General features: G+C 39.9%; 1 protein-coding gene across 1 annotated transcript in view; it reads left to right on the top strand.

The window, feature by feature from the left end:
- The window catches only part of FER1L6 (fer-1 like family member 6), a 55,102-nt gene that overhangs the window by 16,519 nt on the left and 12,672 nt on the right, over nucleotides 1–25,911 (top strand). The window contains exons 12-30 of the mRNA XM_054385349.1: nucleotides 2,787–2,895; nucleotides 4,553–4,733; nucleotides 7,406–7,526; nucleotides 8,768–8,868; nucleotides 9,503–9,593; nucleotides 10,394–10,513; nucleotides 11,420–11,572; nucleotides 12,882–13,068; nucleotides 13,625–13,749; nucleotides 15,627–15,761; nucleotides 16,322–16,471; nucleotides 17,600–17,710; nucleotides 18,326–18,487; nucleotides 19,566–19,749; nucleotides 20,308–20,492; nucleotides 22,032–22,154; nucleotides 22,286–22,325; nucleotides 24,140–24,255; nucleotides 25,410–25,541. Of these exons, the coding sequence (XP_054241324.1) occupies nucleotides 2,787–2,895; nucleotides 4,553–4,733; nucleotides 7,406–7,526; nucleotides 8,768–8,868; nucleotides 9,503–9,593; nucleotides 10,394–10,513; nucleotides 11,420–11,572; nucleotides 12,882–13,068; nucleotides 13,625–13,749; nucleotides 15,627–15,761; nucleotides 16,322–16,471; nucleotides 17,600–17,710; nucleotides 18,326–18,487; nucleotides 19,566–19,749; nucleotides 20,308–20,492; nucleotides 22,032–22,154; nucleotides 22,286–22,325; nucleotides 24,140–24,255; nucleotides 25,410–25,541 (2,526 nt within the window). The remainder of the gene's footprint in view (nucleotides 1–2,786; nucleotides 2,896–4,552; nucleotides 4,734–7,405; nucleotides 7,527–8,767; nucleotides 8,869–9,502; nucleotides 9,594–10,393; nucleotides 10,514–11,419; nucleotides 11,573–12,881; nucleotides 13,069–13,624; nucleotides 13,750–15,626; nucleotides 15,762–16,321; nucleotides 16,472–17,599; nucleotides 17,711–18,325; nucleotides 18,488–19,565; nucleotides 19,750–20,307; nucleotides 20,493–22,031; nucleotides 22,155–22,285; nucleotides 22,326–24,139; nucleotides 24,256–25,409; nucleotides 25,542–25,911) is intronic.

Genomic DNA, 25,911 nt, shown 5'->3' on the forward strand with positions numbered 1-25,911 from the left:
GAAAGGTGTATGGTGTAATATCTGCTAAATGGCAGAGAGCCAGTGGGGGCTGCTGGTAATTTTAAAGTCTGATTTTCTGCATTCAAGAAAATCAGTTGTTGATTAAAGTCAGCAGGGAGTCACTGACAGAGAACTTGTACAAGTGCTGAGATGCACAGCTAAGCCTGTTTCACTCTCCTTTAATCTTGCATTGTTAATGCAGTTTTAGATTGCTAATCTCTTTAGGAGAGGAGCTGCAAATCATGTGCACAGTCTCAACATGGTGTTAATTCGTGTTACTTTACCTAACTCCACCTGCTGTCCTGCATTACATCATAGAAAGGTCTGTGCTGTGATACTTTGAAAAGGTTGTGCTGCTGTGGCAGGGCATGAGGGCTCAGATCCTGAGCCAATACCTGAGCTTTGATTCTCTGCACCATCACATCACCAGCTGAGAGCAACAGGACATTGGTGCACATGCAAGCTCTGTGTTTTGTTACCCAATAAATAGGAAGAAAAATATTCTCATGACTAATTTGCTTCCCATTTCAGAATGCCATTCATCAAAATTCTGACTTTCATAGTGGGAGTCCCAGCTCAGTGTTTAGGGCACTCATGTCCTTTATTAGATCAAACTCTTGTTCTTTTGACTCCATTTCTACAAGTAAATAGGAGAGGAGAAATTTTCTTTTGTCTTGAGGCCTAGCCTTGACAAGTGCTCTTCCTTGGCCCGTGTCTTGGTATTGCTGGCTCGAGTGCTGGCAGGGGCAGGACAAAGAGGATGTTAGCAGAGATAAAGCATGGGTAATTGAAAGCCAGTTGTGCAAATCTGTGTGCTGGTCTTGCTTTATATACTCTGTCCATCAGTTCTTCTCTGAAGGCTGTAATAGAGGTGACAGGAGAAGAAATTTATTTCCAAGTAGATTTTCCTTCATAAGAAAGAAATCCATTATTGTGTGTGGTTCAATGGTCTTAGGTGCTAGCTAAATACTCTAGGTAGAGGAACAAACCCTGCTCTAATGCCTATAACTATGGATAGTAGTAATAAAGACTTCTGTCTAGCTACTGTGCCTCAGTTTCACGTACAGCATGACTAAAAGACATCAATATAATACAAGGATACTTAATATTATTTTGTTTTTGACATTCAGCAATATTTCATGCTACAGTAGACAGAGTAGTTGTATTACAACTCTCTTAAAAGAAAAGTAGAAGCTGGAGACATTAAAAATAAGGAAAAAAATGTCTTTAGAGCCTCTGAGACAGTAGAGGCAAATTATCCAGCCTCAGAGCACCAACTTTATTGACCTGTTTCTGTAGCAAGAAGACATTAAATATTTACAGTTTGCTTTTGTTATAATGGGAGATAGATGTGTGTGCCACAGTCTCTGAGTCTCAGCTTCACTAAGCACCTTACACTATGGGTACACGCTGAGAATAATCAAGGTGCAGTCACTCTGGAGCTGCAATCTGTTTGTGCTGTTAGCTTTGGTATATAACGCTGCTAATCCTTCCACTAAAGACCTATGCCTTGTGCAGAGGTTTTTCAAAATGAAGAGATCATGAGCCATGTCAAAAGCTGTTTCTGCTTTGTAGAAGTCAGCAAAACAAATATTAATATACAACTGATGTTTTATTTGTTGCCTTACTCTGCTGCAAAAGGAGCTAGTACTGATCTTGCTTAATGGGCTTCAGTACACTGGTGTGCATACTATGAGTAGTGTTTGCATTGGAAAGATTGTGGCAGTCAGAGTGTAAATTTGGGGAGAACTCACATCAAAAAATATACCTCCTTTGGTCTTAGTCATGGTTTGGGTCTAATAGCTTGTTTTGTTAATGATCTAAGAGTGTTAGAAGTGTCAGCTCTCTACCCTTAAGTGAGAGTATGTCCCAGGGACTAGCAGATGTGGGGTCTCCAGTAGCTTTAAACAAAGCCTAGCAGAGCCTTAAAACTCTAAAAAAGGTTGTTACACTTTTCAGGGTGTGCTGCTGTGCTGAGATGTTTTAGTTCCTGTGCTTCCAAATTCTGCTGCAGGCTGAAAACAGGGTTACTGGGTTACTGCTTTCCAGGGTGTGATGTCAGAGAGGGTGAAGAACGGAGGACTAATCCCTCTGCACTGAGAAACACCCCCACACACACTAAAACATTGATGCAGGAAATCATTGTCACTTGCTGGTGTCACTGATAGCTGAGTATCAAATTCTTCACTTTGAGCAAGGTCAGAGTCTTGACAGCACAAAGGCAGGGGTGGTACATTAAATTATCCTGAAGAGAGACAGAGATGAGCAATCACCTCTCTGCCTGGATGTGTTACAGTGGCAGCATTTACTATTGCAGTGCAAAGGAAGGCTACTGCCACATTCATTGGTAAATGACTTATGTCAGGATGGTGATACTTTGTTGCTGTTGCACTAAAAGAGTCTCCTTGAACTGCCCCTGAACTATCACAGATGTATAGTTTGAATGATGGTCTAAGAGTGTATGAAGATGCTGAAACTATTTAATAGTGACTACTGATGAGGCAGAGTATGAAGCAGGGAGTAATGACTCTTATGTGACCAGTTGTGATATAGCTGGACAATATTAAGACTAAAATCACCTAAACTTACCTCTTTTCCTGATTATATCAGTCTCTCAGAGAAGAAGTATTACTCATTCCTACAAATTGTGCCACACTGACCACCTCAATCCAATAGATCTAAGACAGTAACACAGCTACTAGAGATTTCTAGGTACTCCTCTGTGTTGTAAAAGAGAATAAAAGGTTAATTAAATGTAAAATTTCTGCCTCCTTCTTCTCCAATAGATATATGAAGAGAGATTTGAGGAATTCCTCCTCTTTGGGACGTTTTTTGAAGCCACAATGATTGATAGGAAGGTTGGGGATAAGCCAATAACCTTTGAGGTTTCTATTGGTAAGTGTGTTAAGCTCTTCTCCAAAGCAGAGAGGGAGTCTCAGGAACACAAGGATGCTATGTGCCATTGACAGCTGTATCTCAGGATTCAGGAGTCATCTTCAGAGTAGTGTGTGTATTTGAACTAAACCCTCATTATTGGTTTTCTGGATAGCAGTCAAACTGGGCATACTGATGCCTAGCTATCTCTACAAGTGCCCTGTATTACTACAAATCCTCTCAACCACTATATACAGCAACTCACCCAGTATTTAGCCTCCTAATCTCTTGGGAGACCAAACTCAATTTGCTTCACGGCAGAGTTCATTCTGTGGTGCCCACTGGAATTAGTCCCTGGCAGGGAAGATCCACTTGGACCATCTTGGCCAACCCCACTGAGCTACATGTCAGTCTGTGAATGTGGCATCCAGGTGATATACAGCCAGGTAGCACAATGCATAGACCAGCTTATTCTCTAAGATTCTCCTGGTAAGTCCTGTCCTCTCCGAGTAAAGCAGGACTGTACTGCATAAGTGACCTCCTCATAGTGGAGCTGAATTGTCCTCAGGAGCAGACTAAAGAGAGAATGAAGACATTTTCATAAACACTCAGTATTTTCAAAGCAAGAAGAAATTTCCCTTAAGAGAGAAGCTCAAATAGGTTTAATTTCTCTTGAAGAGGTTTGCTTATCTCTGTGCTAGCCCCACTAAGAGTCTAAGTGCACCCTGACACTTCCCATTGTTGTGTTTGTGTGTGTGCTCAGCTGTAAGGCTGCATGTGCAGGGTCAGACACCTGTAGCAAACAGGGCAATCAATGAGGGATATAATTCCTCCTGAAAATTAGTGGAAAGCAGAGCTGAGAATTACACTTTTTGTCTGAATTTTGGATCTGAACATCTACCAGCTGCCAGCTACAGTTAAAATTTGGATCCAGATTTGAAAATGGCAGTTATTTACATGAAAGGCTGAACCAAAAGTCCAGATCAGGATGTTGTATGGGGTGACTGAGCACATCCTTCTCCTGCAGGAAATGTTTTCTGCTTGTCTCTAATAAAATCTATAATTACAAGTCTGATGGATGCACCTCTTTCCCAGTGCTGATAATTTCCTTTAAGGCAAAATCCCATCAGAGAAGATGATTGTCACATTAGCAGGCTTGTCTGATGTTAGGCTTGAAGGGCCTCAAACCATTGTTGTGACTAACTCTGCAACCCTACTATGCCAAATTGCTTGTCTGAAAATAAGCTTTAACACTTCTGAGACCAGACTTCAAAATCATCATCCATATGTTGTAAAGAAGACCTAAATTTGCTATGTAAATCAAACATGCAGTGGGGCTCTTGGGTATAGAAATATCACCAGCACTTTTGGTTTTTCTTCTGAATTTCTCTAGTTAAAACAGAAGATCCTTAGGGCCAGCAACCAGAGGCTTGCATTGCTTAGTGGTGGGTATAGTATACTAGCTCTCTGTAGGTAAGGGCATGTAAGGAAGCACTGTCCTGGGATCAACATACCCTGTCAGGACCTTTCCAAACTGTGGTATAGCCAGAACAGCTAACAATCAGGAGAGGACAAACATTTTATACTAATGTGACTGGTCTTTCTCTTTTTTGAAACCTAATTTAGGTTTATAACCTCTAAGCCTATCATCTCTTCACTTGTAACCTTTTGTCTCTAGGTAACTTTGGAAATATCACTGATGGAGTGTCAGCAGGAGCTGGAAGCAAAAAGAAGAAACATGATGAAGAAGCAGAAGAAAGCCTACTGCATGAGGGGGAGGATGAAATTTCTTATGATCTTGGAGTACCCCTGATATCCACCACACCCCCTGAGAAGCCACTGATCACAGGTGGGAACAGGTGAGGATCTGTGCTTCAAAACCTTACCATGCAGAACTCTGGCTTCCTGGCAGCAATGAACAGGTTGTGTGGAACTCAGGCTTTCAAACTCTCAATTACATCTTTCACAGCAGTACGTTTTGTAGGCTCCACTGAAGTGAATTACACTCATCTTCTGATCTTGGCCTTATGGACTCTTGAACTTTTGGTGTTTCTGAAAGGCTGTCTTATAACAACCATACATTGGAAAGCTATAGGAAAGTGTAACATCTTCTGTGCTGGTGTGGGGTCCCATATCTGATTACAAGCAACATCCACCTAGTGATTACGTCCTGAAGCAGAGATATTGAAATCAGGTCAAGACAAGGTCAGCTTCCCAGAACTTTCCAGAGCTAATAATTATTGATGGAAACTTAAATGGTAAGTAGTAACAGAGGAAATAGCTCTTGAAAAAAAGAATGCAGCAATGGATGAAAACATGCATGGCCTTGTTTAACAGAAGTGTGAAAGTTTACTTCATCTCAAGGCTGCTGATAAAAAGAAATCGTTTCTTTGTTGCTTGGGTAAGTAGAACAATCCCTGGCATTGCTTGGATGACAAAACTAGATAGAACCTCATTCTTTAGAAGGCCGGGCACTGCCAAGCAATATACAGCTTGGATAATATAAGGATAAGGTGGGAAATATAAGGATAAGGTGGGAAATATCAACCTGGATCTGCTTGATTTCTGGACCTTCCTAAACTAAAAAAGTACTTTTATTCTTTTTTAAGATCAGCGGCTTAGCCAGATTAAAGAAGAGCTAGTGGAAGTAAACAAGAAGAAAAATACTGTCATAGAGGGTTTTTTGTTTGTTTGTTTCTGCAGCAAATAAAGTGAAAGGGAAAATACCAATGTTTAACAGAAAGATAGTTGCCTCTCCTCGTTAACAGGACTGCAGATTTGGGTACATGCTGAGTTATTGTTCTCCCTGAGAGAGAGGCTGTGGGACTTTTAGTTTTTCCCCTAAGCAGAATTTACATTTAACGAACCACTGCCAAAGAATGAATCGTTCTTTAAATCTGCTATTTGCTTCTTGGCTCACTCCAATATTAACAAAGTTGTCTGCTCAAGCTGATGTAAATTGCTGCTTCTTTCTATCCCTCTTGTGCTATCTACAACAGTTTATCCAACTACAGATACCAACTAATGACTATATGACTGTCATCTCATATTGGCATCTTAGTGATCTCATTACTGGATGTTTTAAGTACTAATCAGTACTTATGGGATATCCAATATTTTAAGTAAACTCTGATTTCAGAATCATAAATGAACAATAGAAAACAATAGCAAGAGTCCATTTTGGAGATGAAACCCACTAATTTATTAAAGGAGAAGGCAGAGCAACAAGACTTCTAACACAGACACCATGAAATTACCAGGACTTTTCCACATTTTGGTAAAAATGTATAAGAAGGATGAGATAACACTGGAAAAGTGACTACCCCAAATTCACATAGAGAAGTAATAGACATGAAAATTCAGTCTTCCATGCAAGTTATTTCATGGCTATATTGTTTGCTAAGTAAAGCCCATAAAAAGACTCACAATCTCTCTGAATTTCAGGTTAAGATGTTCCGGCATTAGGAGATAGTTGAATTGTTTTTCCCTTTTATGAAACCACCAAAATGAATGTTGATAACTCATGGATGTGTTAACTCTTGGGTTGTATTCAATAACATTCAATAATAATTGTTTGTATTGAATAACATATGAATGCCATACTCAGCAATATGAAGCTGTGGAGGAGGAAGGGATGGAGGGATGTTCAAAGTGACAGTATTTTGTCTTCCTAAGTAGATATTATGGGACATGGAGCCCTGCTTTCCTGGAGATGGCTGAACACCTGCCTGCTGAGGGGATGTAGTGAATGAATTCCTTGTTTTGCTTTGCTTATTCCTCACAATTTTTGCTTTACTGTTAAACTGTTTTTATTTCAACCTACTAGCTGTCTAACTTTTAATCATCCAATTCTCTCCCCCATCCCACCTGGAGCAACTGGTTGTATTTAGTTGTTAGCTGGGGCTAAACCACAACACGAGTGTACACCAAAACCAGCTGTCTGGTATAGTTTCCTCTCAGCTGCAGAGCATGTATTGGTGGCACTGGGTTAGAGGCGTTCCTACAACATAAATCAGTTTATGTTAATACAGCTGAACACCCAAAGAGAGTAGCATTACAAAAAGAGTCATTATGACAACTTGGACCTAAGACAAAAAGTGAGAAATGAGAGAGCAGCAGATGCATCATTGAGTTATGAGCAACTTTTGCTAAGCAGAGTTCTGCAGATAAGCTTCTGCCAAGGAATGTCAATCTCCACTAGCTATTCCTTCTGAAGAGAAGTATCTTGCTAAAGTAATGCGGTGGTGAGTCTCCTGCTCTGCAATGTGTGGAGCCATTGCTATCGAAGAGGTGATCAGATTTCAATCAGTCCTTGTTGCTTCCCACCCTTAATATTTCAGAGCTTATCTGCATGCTACTTTGCTTAGATCTCACAGGTAGCATAAGTGATGTCATTGATTAGAACGTGTGAGCATGACATCCTGTCATGTCTTCAGTTCCTGTGCTGTGAGAGAGCACCAAGGTTTTTCTTTCCCACACTTCCCATGAGCTCTTCTCTCACTTATGATCTTCTCCATACTTGATTTCACAGGAACTACCAATACCTGCCCTATGAGGAGAGGAAGCCCTGTATCTGTGTCAAGAGCTACTGGGGCAACCAGACTTTTCGTTTGTACTTTTCCAACACTCTTGAGAAAATGGCAGATCACCTGGTAAGTGACAACCATCCTCCCAGGCTTGTGTATTCAAGAGAGGTTGGCAGTGAGAAGTTATGTTCCTCAAAACAGACCTTCGACGTTTCTTCCACTTGCATTCATTTTGTGAAAGAGTAGCTGATATCAGCTCCTTGGTTTTGGTTTTTTTTTTTTCCCCACTTAGACCTAGTCAGGTATTCCTGTCCACAATTCTTTACTCAGAAACATTTTATTCTTTATATGAAGAGTCAAACAATTGAAGTATGAGATGTAGAATAGTTCAGTTTATTATGGCTCTTCCTCTGATATATTCTTGCCCAGACCCCATGGTTTGACCTGTATTTATGCTGAAGACTTTGAATGACGCTTTTTTGGTTATAGCTTTCCTAAAAACATTGATAGAAACAAAATGGCATATTGTTTCATGGGCAGTCAGTGTGATGCCCTAGGCAGAGTGGTTTTCCATAATGATGTTTTCTATACACTTGTTTAAAGTTGACTATCAACAGACTCAAGAAAGCAGTGGTTAGGTGTTTTTGAAATGTGGCTTCTAATGTTAAATACTTTAATTTGGAGCCCTCACATTAAGAGTCTGATTCTTTCCTCATTTATCATTATACACCTTGTGTGCAGCAACCCTGAAGTCATATTCTTGCAAGGTCGTAAGAGGTTGCAAGGTTTGCATATAGGCAAACGTTTCAAACTCAGGCATTTGGAACTTAAACATCTGAATATTTATATGGAGGTAAAGGTTTGTACCTGAACACCTGCAGGTTTTGCTGGAAATCCAGCCATTTATTTTAGTTTATGAGACTCCATTTATTTCAGTTTATGAGACTCCATTTCTCAATGGTAGCAGTAGGTATTGTGATGAACCTTGTGTATGGATTCAGGTGCCTAAGAAAGTGTAAGTTAACTCCAGCAGCTTGCTAAATTTAACCAGCAGGGCTGGAAACAGAACCAAGAACTCCTATCTAGTGGAGAATGTTTCCCACTGACTGAACTTCTTTGGTGAAGAAAGAAAACAAAGCTGCTCCAACCAGTAGTAACTTGGACTGGTAATGGGAGAGACTGTGGAAAGGTCAAAAGAAATCATAATGCTGGAGTCTTCCCTCTGCACTCTTCAAGTCTAGTGATATATCAAAGGTCCTGTTCTGTCAAGTTAGAAAGTGGCTTCTCTCATTCTTGGTTGTCATACAGAATGGCAGAATGACAAAGTGCCCTCCTTTACTTGAGGAATTTTTATATGTTTTACACAGGAAGAATCATTAGACCAAGTGAAGGACTTGATTAAAGTTTCAGAGGTTGCATCTGAGGAGAAAATGAGGATGACTCTGAAGGATTTTATTAATCAAAGCAGGTAACTACATTTAGTAGAAACATACAGAAAATCAGCCTTATATATTTGCCACAAATTTGAATCTAGACTAGGAAATTGAAGGGGAAGAAAAAAGGCAGTAAATTTACTTAGAAATGAGATCTTTTATTTATTCTGCTATAAAAGCAAAGGACTTTCCAAATTGCAGTTTCTATTTATACAGAGAAACTGTTTTTTATGATTTTCTGCATTCAGTATTGACCCTAGATCAATAATTGTATTATTTTGGTTTTCTGGACTTTGAGAATAGAACATAGATAGGATAAGTAGGACTTAATAAAGTGTGTGAGAGACATACTGTAAAAAAAGGACAAGATTAAGATAAAATACTGCACATGCTGGGATAAATCACTCAGTGGGGTCAGATGACATGATTTGGCTTAAAGTAGAGATGAACCTTAATTTCTAGCTATTAACCCTGAAATGTGGTGCAGAGTTTTTGGACTCTATTTTTTTTAATCTTACAAGTGCTTAATATTTATTTCAGAGAATTTCAGCATTTCTGTCTTCTGGTTCACATACTCCATCAGAAGAGAACATTTCATTCCAATGTGTTTTAGCAGTTCACATTTGAAAAAACAACACATTTAAAGAACCTATTATTCTTGTGCCCTAGGGCATTCATTACTGTCACTGAGAAGAAGCCCAAAGGGTTGAACTACACTGCCTTGGACAAAAAGAGACTCATGCTGTTCAAGCAAGAGCTGGTATGTGTGGTTTTTCCTCTAAGCATTGATGTAATGGTGTTGACTGTAAGAATGCTGGTTGTATGCATTTTAATTTCTACTTGATTGCACCATACTCTAATGCTTTGTAATTAATATGAATATTGTATCTAGGAGCACCTTTTAAAATAAACCCCATTGTGCTTATTAAAGACTTATGAGATACCCTAAAATAATCCAGAATATCTTTATATTTAATATAAATAACACATTATAATAATGAGATGGTTTTTCCTTTCCGTGTATCTTAAAATGGAATGATGCTGAGTTTAGTGGAAAACCACCAAATTAACATTGCTGTTAGGCATTTAATTACTGTGGTGAGGCTGAACTCCAAGACCAGTAAAGTCCAGCATTTGATATTCCCAAGTACTCCCAAACCTAGTCATCTCCTCGAGAGAACCTGTGAGAAGAAACCAAACTGGGTAGAGGTCATCTTAAGCTTTAGTAGCTTTATTTGCTGTGTGTGACACAATTCTGTTGTGGCCTGTACCAGGACCAAGGCATGATGATTCTAGGTGGCAATCAAATGTCTATTGGGACATCCACACATGCAGTATAAATACAAAGAAAGAGAAATGGGGAACAGTTACATTTTGTGTTATGCAGCTTCAAAGATTTGCTAGTTTTCTGTAGTGAGAAAGGTAGGTACTTGACACCTTGAACCAGATGGTTCAATCTTCTCTGTTCAACTTGAATAAAAGACTACTTTTGTCTTCTGTGTCCATTTTAAGCTACTTGATAATGCATAAAAAAATGCATGCTGTCTTTCCTGACTGCAGGAAGCAATGTCCAGTGATGCCAAGGGAATCCTTCAGCAGCAGCAGAAAAAGATGCCGTTGGATGAAATGATGCGCGAGACTCAGAGCTTCCTGGATAAAATTCGATTCTTGGTTGATGAGGTAATCCACACAGAAACAGAGATAAATTTAAAATCCAGGGCTTGAGTCTGATTTTCATAATCCCACATGAATAACAGCTCCTAGCCTGGTTACCCAAAGAGTTCTCCTTTGGATATCATAAATCATAGAATTATCAGGGTTGGAAGGGACCTCAAGGATCATCTAGTTCCAACCCCCATGCCATGAGCAGGTCCAGGTTCAGGTGAGTTTTGAATGACTCCAGACATGGAGACTCTACCTCTCTGGACAGACTGTTCCAGTGCTCTGCCACTCCCAAAGTAAAGAAGTTTCTCCTCATGTTTAGGTGGAACTTCTTATGTTCAAGTTTGTGCCCACTACCTCTTGTCCTGTCACTGGGCACCACTGAATAAAGAGTGGTCTCATCCTCCTGACACCCACCCTTGAAGTATTTATAAGCATTGGTGAGATCTCTCCCCTCAGTCTTCTCTTCTCTATGCTAAAGAGCCCCAACAGCAGCAGCTCAGTGACTGGACAACAGACTTGTCCAGTGACAAGGCTGGATGTCTTGTTTTGTGTTAAATGGAGCTGTTAACAGAAGCAGGCAGGAAACACTGGGCTATGTGGTGTGGAGAGGGTGTAGTACAGGGAGTTTGGGTTTGGTTTGGTTTATGTGTTTTTTGGGTTTTTTTTTTGGGGGGGGTGTCGTTATTTTTATTTTTTTGGTAAATAAAGTCAGTCCATATGTGCCCTGGTGGTTTGGAGACAGCCTGCTTTCTGATCTGAATTCACGTCTCCACTTGAATGAATGCGTCCAGGTGTAAACCTGCCACTCCACAGGAGGTGCGAAGGAATCAGCTCTTGGTAGAAAGTGTTTTAACAAAAAATAATGGTGGTATTTCAAAGAAAAAAATAATTTTTAGTTAAATATTCCTCATCATTTAACAGCCACAGAATACGGTGCCTGATGTGTTCATCTGGATGCTCAGCAGCAACAAGAGAGTTGCATATGCAAGAATCCCAGCAAAAAACATACTCTATTCCCCAGCAAAAGAGCAGAGAGGCAAGGACTGTGCAAAGATTAAAACCCATTTCCTGAAAGTAAGTCTGAGGCACTCTGCTAACACAGGTAATGCCTGGGGAGCATTCAGCAGTCAAATTCCTTCCAGTGATTGCGTTTTACAGGCTCATCTTTGTAACATGTAAATGTTACATGTAAATGTGGAAATGTTTGCATCTGCCAACTATTAATGTTTGCTTCTTACATTTTATGCTTGTCCTTCTTTAAGCACTGTATCATTGCCAGGCTTTTGGTGTAAGAATAATCAATTTTTTCATTACTTGTAGTGGAAAGAATACGTCACTTTTTATCTATAACTGTATACACACATAGCAGAGAGAGAGCCTCTTTGCTAGCAAAAACATCAGAATGCAGCACATAAAAGTCAGGGAAGAGGCTGGGAAGAGATCAGCACACAGTGGTAAAAGATCAGCACACACAAACTCAGAAAGGAAATCTATGTATAATTATTTATGTTTGCTATATAAAATGTGCCTGGGTTTGTCCAATGTCCAAAATATTACTGTGGAAGTATTCATTGTGAAAGAAAGGCTTAGTGGATATACTCCTCCAGTGTGACTAGTAGTACCTGGTAGTGGAATATTATACCATGTAATTGTTACTATGCCATCAGAAAAAGGCCAAACACACAAGACAATAGTAACTTCCTATAATGACATTTTACTGGTTTTTCACTCCCACAAAACACAGATAAAAAGCAGATAAAAAGATCAAAGTTCCTGATAGTTGCCATAGGTACTTACTAAGCACAGGACTACTTGCTGGCATGGACAATAAAATACCATAATTAACTCTCCAGTCCCTTCCATATCAAGAATTGCCTTAGGAACTGATAATACTAAACACTGAGCTTAGCAGAGTTAGATGAAGTGGGAATGGAGAGGAAGTATTTAACAGTAATGTTTGTCAAGATAAGTAATATTTTATACTGGAATATACTTTCTGAGTAATATTTTTAGTAATACACAAGACAAAGTATTGGAGACCAGACATGGCATGGAATTGAAAACAGGCTGGTGTCTAGGAATAGTAGGGTATCAGCTAGCACTTTGCTTGCAGCTATTAGGTATCCTGCACAAACTTCTGCACATTAGGCAGTATGCCATTTTGCATAGACTTTCAACTGAGCAAGCTACTCATTTGTTCTGTAAGAACCATGGATGTTCCTTGTGCAAAATGGGTCTCAGGGCCACTGGTAGTTGAGAAATACCATTGATCAGTGTATCATCTCAGTAAGTGCTCCTTCATTTTACTCAGACTTGATAGAATTCAGCATCCAGCCAGCTCTCTTTCTTGAGTTTATTGATGATGGGTGGATTTTTTCTTCAGTTACCAGGCAAGCGCCCACTGGGCTGGACAGTGCAGGCAAAGGTGGATGTCTTCCTATGGCTTGGACCCGCCAGCTATGCTCACAGCATCATGGAGAATTTGCCTGTAGGATATGAGACTGAACTGCCATCTAACACCAGCTCAGGGCACAATGTGGTGCCCTCATCTGCTTGCCTGTTGTACAAAAGTAAGGCACTGTTTCTTTTCTATATTAGCAATTAAGAGACATGGCCCCAAGAGCTCTAATTTGGATGAAGGCACAACCTCTATTTAAAGTAACTGGTCAAAGCTTAGTATTTTTTTCATCAGAAAAAGCTAGTTTTGTTGCCCAGTCATCAGTCCTGCCACTGCCACTTGCAGATGTCAGGGAAAGAAAGGACCTGTTCTCTTCAATTTCTGTTCCCTTCCCATGGGTATGTCTACTTGTAATGAAGAAGAGTCTCTCAGTTCTCCCAATGGAGCTTCTGTGTTGAGCACCTAGTAGGTAAAGCAGTAATGGGAGATAAAAACTGGCAGTTAACAACCTTGCAGTAGAGACTTAGATTGAACATTGATTTTAAGTGAATACAAAAGTTTTACACAACTTCTGAGAGTCTCAGCTCTTTTCTTTAGTTAGACAGCATTAACAGCAGTTCCCCTTGTCAGATCCTGGTTGGACAGCAGGAGATGAACCTTCCCTTCTTTGTTATATGCTGTATCATTTCCATGAAGCTGACAGTACTGTTTTCTTTGCAATGACACAGCCCCACACCTCTTCCAGCTGAGAGCCCACATGTACCAGGCGAGGGGGCTGATTGCAGCTGACAGCTCTGGACTTTCTGATCCTTTTGCAAAAGTTACTTTCACATCACGCTGCCAGACCACAAAGGTAAGTCCCACAGTTTCTTTCAGTAAATTTCCAATTGAACCATGAAAAGGAAAAATCTTTGTTTTGAAAGAGAAGCCTAAAAGGAAAAGTTAAGATGCCTGGTGTTAAAGAGCAACTTCTGACAGTCCACTGCAAGCAAGGCAAAAGTTTAGGTCTAACCTGCTACTCCAACATGAGATGTAGAAGGACTGGTTTATTTTAGCTCAAACATCATATTCTCTGTGACTTCTGGGACTTTGTAACAAATGAATTCTCTTTATCTACATCATTTTCTGCGTGTTTTCATTTTTGGCTGCTGTCATTGCTCAGTATGAGGATGAGCCCCCTTGGTTCTCTGGTCTATGTGTGCAGTGCCTGTGCAAAGAATGAAGACCTTTTTGTGGTTTCTGTAGGCATATGAGCACTGTGGCTTTGTGCAACGCAATTAGACAAAGCTCACTGCTGGTTTTACAGTGGCGAAGTTGAAATGAGCCAAAAATGAAGAGGTGTGAGGCTTTGTGCACCACTTAAATGCTGCAAAAATGTGCCCACAGGAAGTGGTCTCACATCTCCCTCAGGCATCTCCAGGTGGTAGATCTGTCTCCTGCAGACATTTGGTGAAGCCTCTAGAGAGGAGGGGGAACTTCTACAGAGCTCCATCAAGACGGGTTGGAGTAGAGCCCTGGCAAATTAGCAGGAGGATGGTTATTCATGGAACATGAAGGCTGACTTAGAGAGGTCCTGAGCACTCCACAACTACCATGTGGAAATCTGTGCCACAACCAGAATTTGCTAGGTCAAACATATTCTTACTTCAGAAAAAGTATTTGATTCCTCCCCCTACTTCCTCCCTGAAAAACTTCTCCTCCACAGAACGCTGTTTTAATTAATTCTAAAATTACTTTGACAGCCTTTTCTTTTTCCTTTTTTTTTTTTTAAATGAACCAATGTAGTGAAGGGAGCAAGAAGCAAAAACTTTTGACTGCTGTAAGTGTAGGTGCCTGTTTATGATGCTTTTCCTCAAGAATATCAATGAATATGTTCCTGTAATGTGATTTTAAGTTTTAACAGAAGTTAGTGAACGAAGCCAATAGTTTTGTGCTTAGCTGAGCCAGATTCAGGAAAGCAGAATTAGGCTCTGGGAAAAGAAGGTTTTATCAGCACAGAACTGTTAAGTTTATGAACTGCCTGGATAAAATATTTCAGCCAATAACCTGCATGTTTCCAGAAGACTGTCAGCCAAGTGCCAATAAACTGCAGTCAAGAGCCTTATTTCCATTCAAAGGGATGATACCAGGTTATGAGTCATTTTGCAGTTGGCATATTTTTCCTCTTTAAATGTTGTCTCTAGTAAATATATGCCCTGCCAAGACAGTTAAAAGAGTGTCTATGATGAAATGCCATAAGCACCCACATAAGCCATATTACAGCAAATTAAAAACTATTATTATGATTAATTCGTGTGGTTTTTTTGTTTTTTGTTTTTGTTTTTTTTTTCAACAAATTGAAAAACTGTATCCTCTGAGAAAGAAGCAAAGACTGGCCTGGGTTTAGGGCATAGATTTTGTTTTAATAGCCTTGGACATGTGACTGATTTCTCACACCAGCAGTTTTCCTCTAAATGTAATATTGAGTTTTGTCTACATAACTGGTGGTGAGGTATTAAAATGCTTGTGAGTGGTCTGTGAGCCAAACAGGGAAAGGGAGAAACTGGAGATATCGCCCTCAAGGTGAAACACCATCTTCTGGCTGGGAATAGGTGCTCAAGAATGTGAGGTCTCAGACAAGGAATTGCTCAGGCTATGGGAAAGGATGTCACCAGTAGATAAGCAAGTTTTGCAGAAGGATTCTCAACCAGCTGGTTCATAAATCATTAAACATTTCCTCTCTTTCATTAGATCATTTCCCAGACGTTATCCCCCACCTGGAACCAGACGCTGCTCTTCAACAGCATCGTGCTTCATGGTGACAGAGAAGAGATTGCTCAGATCCCACCAGAGATTGTCATTGAGCTATATGATGATGATGCAGTGGTAAACTTTAAATCCTTCTTAGCAAAACATTGGGCTGTTACATGCTACTGCCAGTGTGAAAGTAGAGCTGTGTCACAGAACAAGCATTAAATGGATAACCTTGCTGAATGGAGCTCAGTGTTACAGTGCTTTGCAGTTTAATGTCTGATAACAGCTCTGAGACTCTGTCCTTAAAAAGCTGTGGCCTTGTTTTTTCCCAAGTGAATCTTCCTCCTATGGACTGGCTTAGAGAAATCAGAATCATGTTATCCCAACCTCCCTTGCACACAACTGCAAATATTGTCTGGGGAGACAAATTTATCTCTCACCATGCAAATTCTGACATAGTCTCATTGATCGAATTTAGAGCTTAGAAGCTTTCAGTGCTTTGAAGAGGTACTAAGTACTCAGCTCTTCCAAGTTCAAGTCTGCCTTGCATTTTACCTTGTTTTTTCCTTCAGCAGAGGGTTTGTGGTTTTGTTTGTTTGTTTGTTTTTCACAAGTACTAAACTCCGCTTCATCTTGGCATCTACAACAGCTGTGAAATTCAAATACATTTGACATTGGTATTCTTTATTTAGGGTAAAGCAGAATATATTGGGTCTACAGTGGCTGTCCCTGTGGTGAGACTTGCTGATCAAAACTACGAACCACCTAAACTTTCTTACCACCCAGTGCATTGTGGAAATCTTTCAGGAGGAGATCTTCTTGCTACATTTGAACTGCTGGAGGTAAATTAGATTTTTCTTGACCTTTACACTTTAACACTCTGGGCTCACAAAAGCGGTGGCATCAAGACCCATCACCCTCTTGAATTAATGGGAATTGCAACTGATCTTTTACCTCACCTGTGAAACCTGTGTTGCCACTGTTCTCTGCTATCACATTCTGAGCCTCTGGTAGGACTGATAATCAAGTGCTGGCTTCAACGCTTTTATGTAGAAATTTGCTAAATCAGGCCAGGCTTCACATCTGCCCTACAAGGACTGAGAAGGTCACATATACACAATTCAAAAATAGGAAGGGATTGTGCAATGAAGCCAGGGGGCTTTCCCACAGAAGGTGAACCAAGCAGGCAGTTTAGTTCAGCCTGGAGCACGGCAAGAGGCAAAGAGATTGTCAAGCCTCAGAGCTGTGCTGCAGCACAATCTCCTCCCTCCCACCTGGTGCAGGACAGCTGTGTGAGCCCAAATTAACTCCTGAACATAGGGCTGGTGTATGTGCAATCACACACAAAGAACATAAATGCTGCCTGCTGCAAGATTTTAGTAGTGGCACGGAGAAGACCCAGCCCTAATGACAGAGCTGTGCTTCCTGAGTTCTCAAATGGTAGCAGCATGCAGTGATGCAGGACTGCTGCTCAGTAATGGCTGAAGTGCATTATGTCTGCCTGGCAAATGTGTGGTTTAGTTGCTGTGTGCTGCCTGCTCACCAGCCTTTTTTAGCTAGAATCAGATACAGAATTTTCTTGTGAAAGTCCCTAAGCAGTTTTGCTCAGGATTTTGGGTAAGTAGAATTACCATGCTTTCCATTTTCAGTAAACAGAGTTACTGTGCTTCAGTAAGTGGGTGACTTTAGGGCAGACTATGTCCTGCTAAGAAAAAAAGCCATTCCCCCCCCAAAAAAAAGGTTATAAACCAAATCTCTTCATTAATCTTCCTGCCAAATGCTTTAGCATCCCAGCAGGACAGATAGCAATCCAGGTTACATTCCTCTTGCAGCACAACCTGTCTGCTTTGAAATCTGTCTTGTAAAACTGCATTAAATTGGTGTGTCCTACATGCTGTTCACAGATACTTCTGATACTGGTTTCATTCTTAAAAAAATATAGCCAAAGTTATGGCTGCTTAATTTTTCAGATTCCTGAGGCAGATCCAGACAGACTTCCCCCACTGGATCCACCAGATGCTGGCCAGATTTACCCAGTCCCAGCTAATATCCGACCTGTTCTAAGCAAATACAGAGTAGAAGTAAGTTATTTAGAGTATTTTAATTTCAAATCTCACCTTTGTTTATTCTCTTAAGTGTCACAGAAAGGGATGTTGATTTTAAAATCCTAATCAATAGGAATCATGTAAAAATAGCATATGAATCCTCCTCAGAACGTGGTAAGCTCAGATCAAATTGATTTCCTCAGGCTGGGCGTGCAAGGCATAAGGCCAGCAAGGGCTCTGTCTCAATCCTGACCTGCTGGGAAGGGACTGCTCCTGTGGCAGAGTGTGACGGATGGACCTGTGCACTGTGCAGCCCAGGAAAGTGTCTGCAGGAGATGGAGAGCTCTGACACTTTAAACAAACCAAGACCCTGACATTCAGATGAATAGTCCTCTTGTCTTGCTGAAAAGAGAACTTTTGCAAAGATGTTTATTATGGCATGCCGTTGACAATAACTCACAACTGCTTGTTATTAATGTCTGAAGGCATTGACTGAAGTTTCCACCATTAATCCTGAAGAAAATTGGATAACAGATTTGTTTGGGTTCTTTTCTGGTAGTCCTGCATTGCCAGAGAGATATGAAGCAATGGGATCCCAGCAGTGGATTCCACCAGACTGATGGTACCAATATTTCTTTCTGCCCACCACAGGTCCTGTTCTGGGGTGTCCGGGAGTTGAAGAAAGTCCAGCTCCTCTCTGTAGATCGACCCCAGGTTCTCATTGAGTGTGCAGGGAAAGGAGTGAAATCCTCTGTCATCCAAAGCTATAAGAAAAATCCCAATTTCAGTGGCCTTGCAGACTGGTTTGAAGTGGTGCGTATAGCATGCTGCTCCTTACCTGTCCATTCTCCAGTTAGGCGAGGTAGATCACCAACTAATTTTGTTTCTTTCTTTTGTCAAATAATTTCCTCTGTGTCTTGATTAAATGTTAAAGGGATAGCAGTTCTCATGCAAAAGCTACTGATTTTAAACTGCTTTAGAAGACTTTTGCTGCAACTGTATCACAACAAAGATGATGTTCCTCATGTTACTTCCCAAGTAGGCAAGGAAAAGTGTTGCAATTGGATTTTTGCTGACAGTTTGGAACTTGTTGGCAGACAACAGGGATATTTTTAGTACTACTTCCTCCTCCTTTCCCATTTTGCAGGGTACTGCTCAGTTTTCTTTATTTTGTTTAATTTCTTTTTTCAATGCTTGCTGATATGGACTGGAAATTTAGTTATTGCTCACTGGCTGGGTTATAAGAGATGATACTTTCAGTGGGCAAAGATCAGTATCCAAAAGCAATAATCTGTTTGAATTACTCTAGTTGCTAGCATCAAGAGAGAAGTTTCTCTCTAAAGCAAAAGGATAACAAAACGCTAACTTCTATACTGAAATATATGTTGCTGTGGTTTAGATTCCTTTGTACATCACATGTCCAAAGAGCTGTTTTCCCTTGGCTAATTCATCCTGTAAGGCATATCCACCCAGTGTCCACATCTCCTGGTTGGACAACCTGAGGCTGATAGGGTTAATAGCCTTCAACAAAGCAGCTGTGGCATTAAGACTCACAACTGCCTACAGAGCGTTCATTACTTCTGAGCATTCCTGATTCTCTCACTTTATTCTACGAGATGTCTGTACATGACAGCATGAGCTTAGCTCAGTTACACAGCCTATATTGTCCACTCTGTGTTCTTAAAGACAAATCTTTCTCCAGACTTTGCAGAAGACTGTGTCCAGAGCTATACTGCCTAGGCTGTATGCATTCTGCATTTTGAGTATGTTAATAGCTGAGGAAGAGAAGGAGAGGAAGAGCAAAAGCCTCCTTGCTGTGTATGACAAATATTCTATATGTGTTCTATGTTCTTTAGCAATACTTATGATTCTCTCTGTCCTCCTCCACTAGGAGCTGCCTGAAAATGAACTCCTGCATCCACCACTAACCATCTGTGTGGTCGACTGGAGAGCATTTGGAAGGAGTACTCTTGTTGGAACTCATACCATCAATTGCCTTAAGAAATATCTATGTAATACCCATTGGGGTCCTCAAGATACACCCAACAGACTAGACATTGTAGAAATTGAGGAAGGTAAATGTCCAACCCTGATCCCAAATTCCAATCCCAAATGTCCAAATTGGACAAAGGACTGATTCAGAGGCTTAATACTAGACATGTCTGAAGATACCAGTGTATGGTCAAACAATGATTATGATCATTTGATATTCAGCCTATCACAGTACATTAGAGTTTGGAAGGGATCTCAAGAGGTCATTGAGTCCAACCACCCTGCCAGAGCAGGATCACTTAGGGTAGTCCGCACAGGAATGCATCCAGGTGGGTTTTGAAAGTCTCCAGAGAAGGAGACTCCACAACCCCTCTGGGCAGCCTGTTCCAGTGCTCCATCACCCTCACTGTAAAGTTTCTCCTCATGTTGAGGTGAAATCTTCTATGTTCAAGCTTGAACCTGTTGTTTCTTGTCTTATTAGTGTGCACCACCGAGAACAGATTGGGTGCATCCACCTGACACCCACCCCTCAGACATTTATACACATTGATGAGATCCTCTCTCAGAGGAGAGTAAACTAAATTGTGTGATGATAGCATTTCTGGCAAAATCTTACCTAACTTGCAAAGGTTCAATTTCAGCTTCACCTGAGTCATCCCAGCCTGCTGAGCTACCCCAAGAAGAACCATTTTTAGCTGATCACATCTATGCTGAGGTGGAGCAGGGTAAATGTACAGTGATAGAGCTAGATCCATCTCTTGCAACACTTCCTGCCTCTGAACCAGAGCATTCTGCTTCTAAACAAGGAAAACAGAGAAAACAGAAGGTGGGTATAGCTGAAGCTGCCATTTAACTTTCTGTTGCAGTCTTGCAGACTTCAGCCCTTCCTTATAAAGTTTTAATCTCTTACTTAACTCAGGATTAGAGAGGTGTGGATGTTAAAACCCATGATATCTTGCTGGCCCTTGGGAGAACTAGTTAGCAATGCAGCTTTGGTCCCACAAAATTTCATTACTTCCATTAACAGATACTTCCTTTTTTTTTTTTTTTTTTTTTTTGTATTGGTGGTCATCAGTACATGGGCAAGTACTAGGAGTAGCAGGGGTTTTATTTTCTTGCCTTTACTTAATCGCAAATCTTAATCTACTCTATTGGAAAACTCTCACTGTGAATGACTCTTTCTGCATCTGTGGCATTTAGGCAGGGGTGAAAGCTATGCTGCAAAAATGTGAAGCAGAGACCCTTTTTACAAAAGATCTTCCTGTCAAAATATAAAACTGGTGTCAGCCTGTGATGGAAAATAGGGAAGTACAGAAAACCAAGGCAGTTCTGGTGAGCATGGTGTTTACAGCACAGCATGCTCTCTGGATTGTGCACATTATTGTTTATAAGCACATTCTCCTCCTTTCTCTGTAGTTTCTCCAATCACAATCATTCTTTTATTAACAACAAAGCAGAGGATATAGGACTGAGTTACACTTCAGAAGCTGCTTCTGCAGCTGCATAAAGCATGCTCCTTTAACCTTTGAAGTTTCAGTGACCAGAGGTTTCCAACATCTGTCATAATAAAGAGGTCAAAGAATCTGTGGCAATGTCTTGTTCCCTAGATGTACACTCCTGTCTGGATCTTTCACCTGGTGCCAAACAACTGTAATGTATGACAGCAAAATGTAATATCAGTCCTGAATGGAACCTTGTCATTTAATCATTTTGGTTAAATTGATTATCATTCCTGCTTGTCTATCTATTATTTCCAATTATTTGTCTTTGCTCCAGCCCCCCCAGCCAAGCTGACAGCTCTGTAACAGTGTAGAATTTAACAAGACTCCATTTAACAAGACTCCATTTAACAAGAGTCAGTCTTTAGGCAGAAATTAAGTCAGTAAGATTTTCCATGGATGATCTTCAGGATCAGATTTTAGCTTCTTGTAAGAAGAGAACAGCTGAACTGCAGCAACTGTTGGGACTCTTTCTTCTTCCAAAAGGCAGTAAAATAAAGTAGCAATGGGAGCTCTTAAAATATTTGCATATTTAATTAGGTTAAATCCAATTGTATCTGAATGTCCTTATCCTTTAAAACATCATTACTTATTTGTCTGTGTAGATTTTCCCGTTGCATGGTTTGCTCCTGTGGTAAAGTCTCAAATGTTCAAAGTTTTGGCATCATCAGTAGGTAATAGAGAGCTTTAATAATATAGTGGCCATGATGAATTGTCTTGGAAGGGGATACAGAGACACTAATGCATGCTACATTTTGTTTAGCTCTTAGAGGTTGAAATTTTCTTTGTTCATGATTGCTATTATGAGTCAAGTGATTAGTTTTAAACAAGGTCTAGAGTTAATTGTTTTCCCCATGCTTTGGTAGGATATGAAAAAATCCATCCGACGGTCAACAAAGAGGAGAAAAAGAACAATTGCAGATGAATCAGCTGAAAATGTTATTGACTGGTGGTCAAAATACTATGCTTCTGTGCTCAAAATGCAAAAGGTAAATCACCTAGTATAGCCAAAACTCTCACAGCTGAGGAATGCTGTATAAGTAGATTAGCTGCTGAATGATTTGTTATTGATGCTACATTCGTAATGACACATTTGTTCATCATCTGTTTCCTTTGAAAGGCAAAAGGAATTTTTTCCAGTGAGGGAAAACCTGAAGACAGTAAGTAAATTATTTGCTTTTAAAAATTATTTTGTACTATAATATTGTACTTTTCTACTGTTTTACTGTCAGCAATTAATGTCTGGTAACAGCCAGTATACTGAGGTCTTTTGCCTGCAACTGATCAGATGGTGAGCAGGTGAAAACTTCCCAGTCAGTGCTGAGTTAACAGGAGTTTCCTGTCTGTCAAATCCAATGCAAAAAGATTTCCAAAGCCAAAGTCCTAAAAGGTAGAAGGTGGAGATTATCCTAATCTTAGGTTGCATTTGTAACAGGTTCAGAAAAAGAATCTTCTCTCACTTTTCAATCCATTTCCAACCAATGACGTAGGAACAGCTTCTGCTGGGAGACTCCATAGTCATGAGCATTACTTCCATAGCTGAAAAGCTCTGTCTACAGCTCGGGTTCCAGCAGAAATTTTTTGTACAAGAACCTAAAAGAAATGACCAGAAATAGGCTCTGTGTGTATGTATATATGTGTCCATACATATATACTCCATGGCTTAACAGGTCTTCCCCCTATCAGAGTTCTAGACATTGTATTATATTGTTGGGGTGGTTTGTTTTATTGTTGGTTTTGTTTGCCTTTTTTTTTTTTTTTGTTTTGCTTTGCTTTGCTTTGTTTTGTTTTGTTTTGAACAAATGTAACTTCTTGAGTAAACTGGGGGAAAAAACCCACAGAGCTGCTACTTGGAATGAAATTCTACCATCTTTCCATGCCAAATCTGACTGCACTTCACCAATGATCGACAGGATTTCTATTTTAAAGATGTTGAGATTGCTCCGGATAGAAGACATGACCTAAATATCAGACAATATCATTCTGTAAAGGGCAGCTAACAGTGTTTCATTGACCTTCAGGGCTGCTGAGAGATGTGGCAAGATCAGTTTCTGAATGAAATTCACTTGTCCATGTGAAGAAAGATTTAAATCTTCTAGAAAGTTGTGGTGTTCATTTACAATTAGAAATTTACTTGACATTGTCACATCCACCCCCATGGTAGTCAGTCAGTTGTGGCATATTGCTTTTGGCTGTAACTTCAGGTCTTGTAAATTATCTTCTGATATTTTTTGGTTTGTTTTTTCCCCTTTGATGATATACATACAGGGCTGCACTGTTATAATAGATACATATTTGTATATTTCTAGATATTTAGCACTATCAAACACACATAAACTACTCAAAAGCAATGAAAGTGAACCCCAAATCCAGATTTCAGCCAAATTTAATCATGTCAGTGCCATTTTTGAAGGCTAGTTGTCTTTTTCTTGGGAAGTCTCCTGCCAGTGTTTTGGGTCTGGCTTGAAGTTAGTCAGATATCTCATTCCATTTCTCGTATTTCTAGGCTTTAACAAGATGAGATGCACACTATTTTGTGCCACTTTTGAGCACGCAAGGGTTTGGACCATCTTGATATCTGAAATACCAATCAGCCCCAATAATAGCTGGCTTACAGTTTTAAATGAGCCTTAGATGTTACAGGAAAGTTGTTAAGTTCTGTTAGTTTGCATCTGGGAGAAATCAGAGAGGAAGAAAAAGGATGTTCCTGGAGATGGCCAGCAGGGAAGCAGTGCTACAGGGCACTTGATCCACAAAGCTCATCATGAAGACTATTAGCCACAGAGGGGATAAGATGCTATCTTTCTTCCTGGAGTGAGAGGTGGAAAAGAAAAGATTCTATTCTTGGCAGTAGAAGAATGAATGGAGCCAGGGAGGCTCTAAAATTTTTTGTTTGTTTGTTTTTTTGTCCTTATCTGATGCATTTTATATGCTTTTCTCACTAAAATCTCATGATTTCATGAAATCTCTGCAGGTAAACAGATTTCTGACCACATTGCATTGCTAATAGAAGAGGAGCCAGACAAAAGGAAGAAGGATAAGACACTGAAAAGGCAACAGAAAGAAACTCCAAACCTAGCAACACTGCAGGTAAGAGAAAAGTAAGGCTGAGGAGTAAGGCTGTTAGTCACTCTCCCCACAGGCTTGATATCAGCAGCTCAGTTTAGCAAACCTTTCATACACTTATTTCAGGCACCTTAAAATTAGTAAACCGTGGAAAATTGTAACAATGGTGCACATCAGCACATGAGGCCCAGAAGAAACCAGGGTCTTACAGGGCAGATGTGACCTGCTTGGTCTTAGCACTTAAGTTGACCAGTATAGACATACCTAGAGAGACTCCAGTGAAAATCCAGTTTTGTTGTTCTCCTGTAAAACCTTGAATTTGGAAATTCCAAATGTCACATTGTAAATATTGCAGCCTGTTAAGAATGGCTTAAAAATGAGTATGGAAAGCATTGCTGCAATTGCCAGTGCATCCTTCCTGATAAGGAGGTTATATTCAGCTCACATTAGATTTGTTTGGGTAGTGATAGAAGGAATTCAATGAAAAATATAGGGGCTATGCAAAATGACTGGAGAGATGAGGAGGTTTGAAAAGATTAGGACTGCTTGGATTAGATTGTAGCTGAATAAAGGGGAATTTGAAACTGCTGTTTCCATTTTTTAAGACACAGCACTAACCCCCGCCCTTCTGTTTCGCCCTGAGTAACAGGTGGTAAATTACAAGGGGAGAGTGTGGAAGGAAACCTTCTTTTAAAAATAATTTGGTTCATTTACCTATCCTAAACCTCTGTCCCCTCAACACTTTATTTTTATTATTATTATTATTATTTATTATTTATTATTATTATTATCTGGTTTGCTTTCATGTTCTGATACACGACTGTAACAGAATGGGTCAGTACCTCAAAATCACACAGCAGAGAGAAAACAGAAACAAATCCCAGCAGATCTACCTGGGTTTTAACCACCCCAATTCATTCTGGTCATTCTAGAGCCATGTCGGCTTACTGCATTAATGTGCTGTTCCAGCAGCTAGGAAAGACTTTGGTTAAGGACAAAATTGTTCCTGTTTTAAGTGGGAAATTACCTTTTTTCCCCTCAAGGACTTTTGCAAATCCTTGGTTCTATTGAAATCCGTATTTTGAGTCAAAATGGATTTCTAGTCATCCTGTAATAAAAAAGTTGCTATAAATATATTTGCTGCACCATGAAAAGTAAGTATTCTCCTCTTTTCAAAGATTTATGAAGGAGAGTTGGAGACTGAATTTAATAACTTTGAGGACTGGGTGAAAACTTTCCAACTCTTAAGAGGAAAATCTAATGATGAAGTCCACGCTGACTCTGAAGACAGAATAATAGGAAAATTTAAGGTGAGTTTTGATGTTGATTAAATGGGAAGTGACTTACAGACTTGGTGTTTTCATGTATATTTCAGGTATACCAAAGATGAAAGAAAAAGACATTGACAGTTTATTGTAAACAGAATTATCTCCTTTATTTGATCTAGAGTCATGTTTTTCCTTTCCCATTATTTGATAGATGCAAGCAGCATCCAGAACCAGGTGTTCACTTTAGTTTTGAAACAAGGAATTACAAAAAAGTTTTAAATCACAGAAAGGGAAAAAGAGAGATATTATATAATCCAGCTTCTGCTAGTGCAACTTTATTATCTCACTGTCAGTTACAGCACTTAAGAAACAATTTTGAGTTATTTAAATAGAGGTCCTTACAGCTACTTCA

The sequence above is a fragment of the Indicator indicator genome, chromosome 12 (genome assembly GCF_027791375.1).
Source record: "Indicator indicator isolate 239-I01 chromosome 12, UM_Iind_1.1, whole genome shotgun sequence".
NCBI lineage: Eukaryota > Metazoa > Chordata > Aves > Piciformes > Indicatoridae > Indicator > Indicator indicator.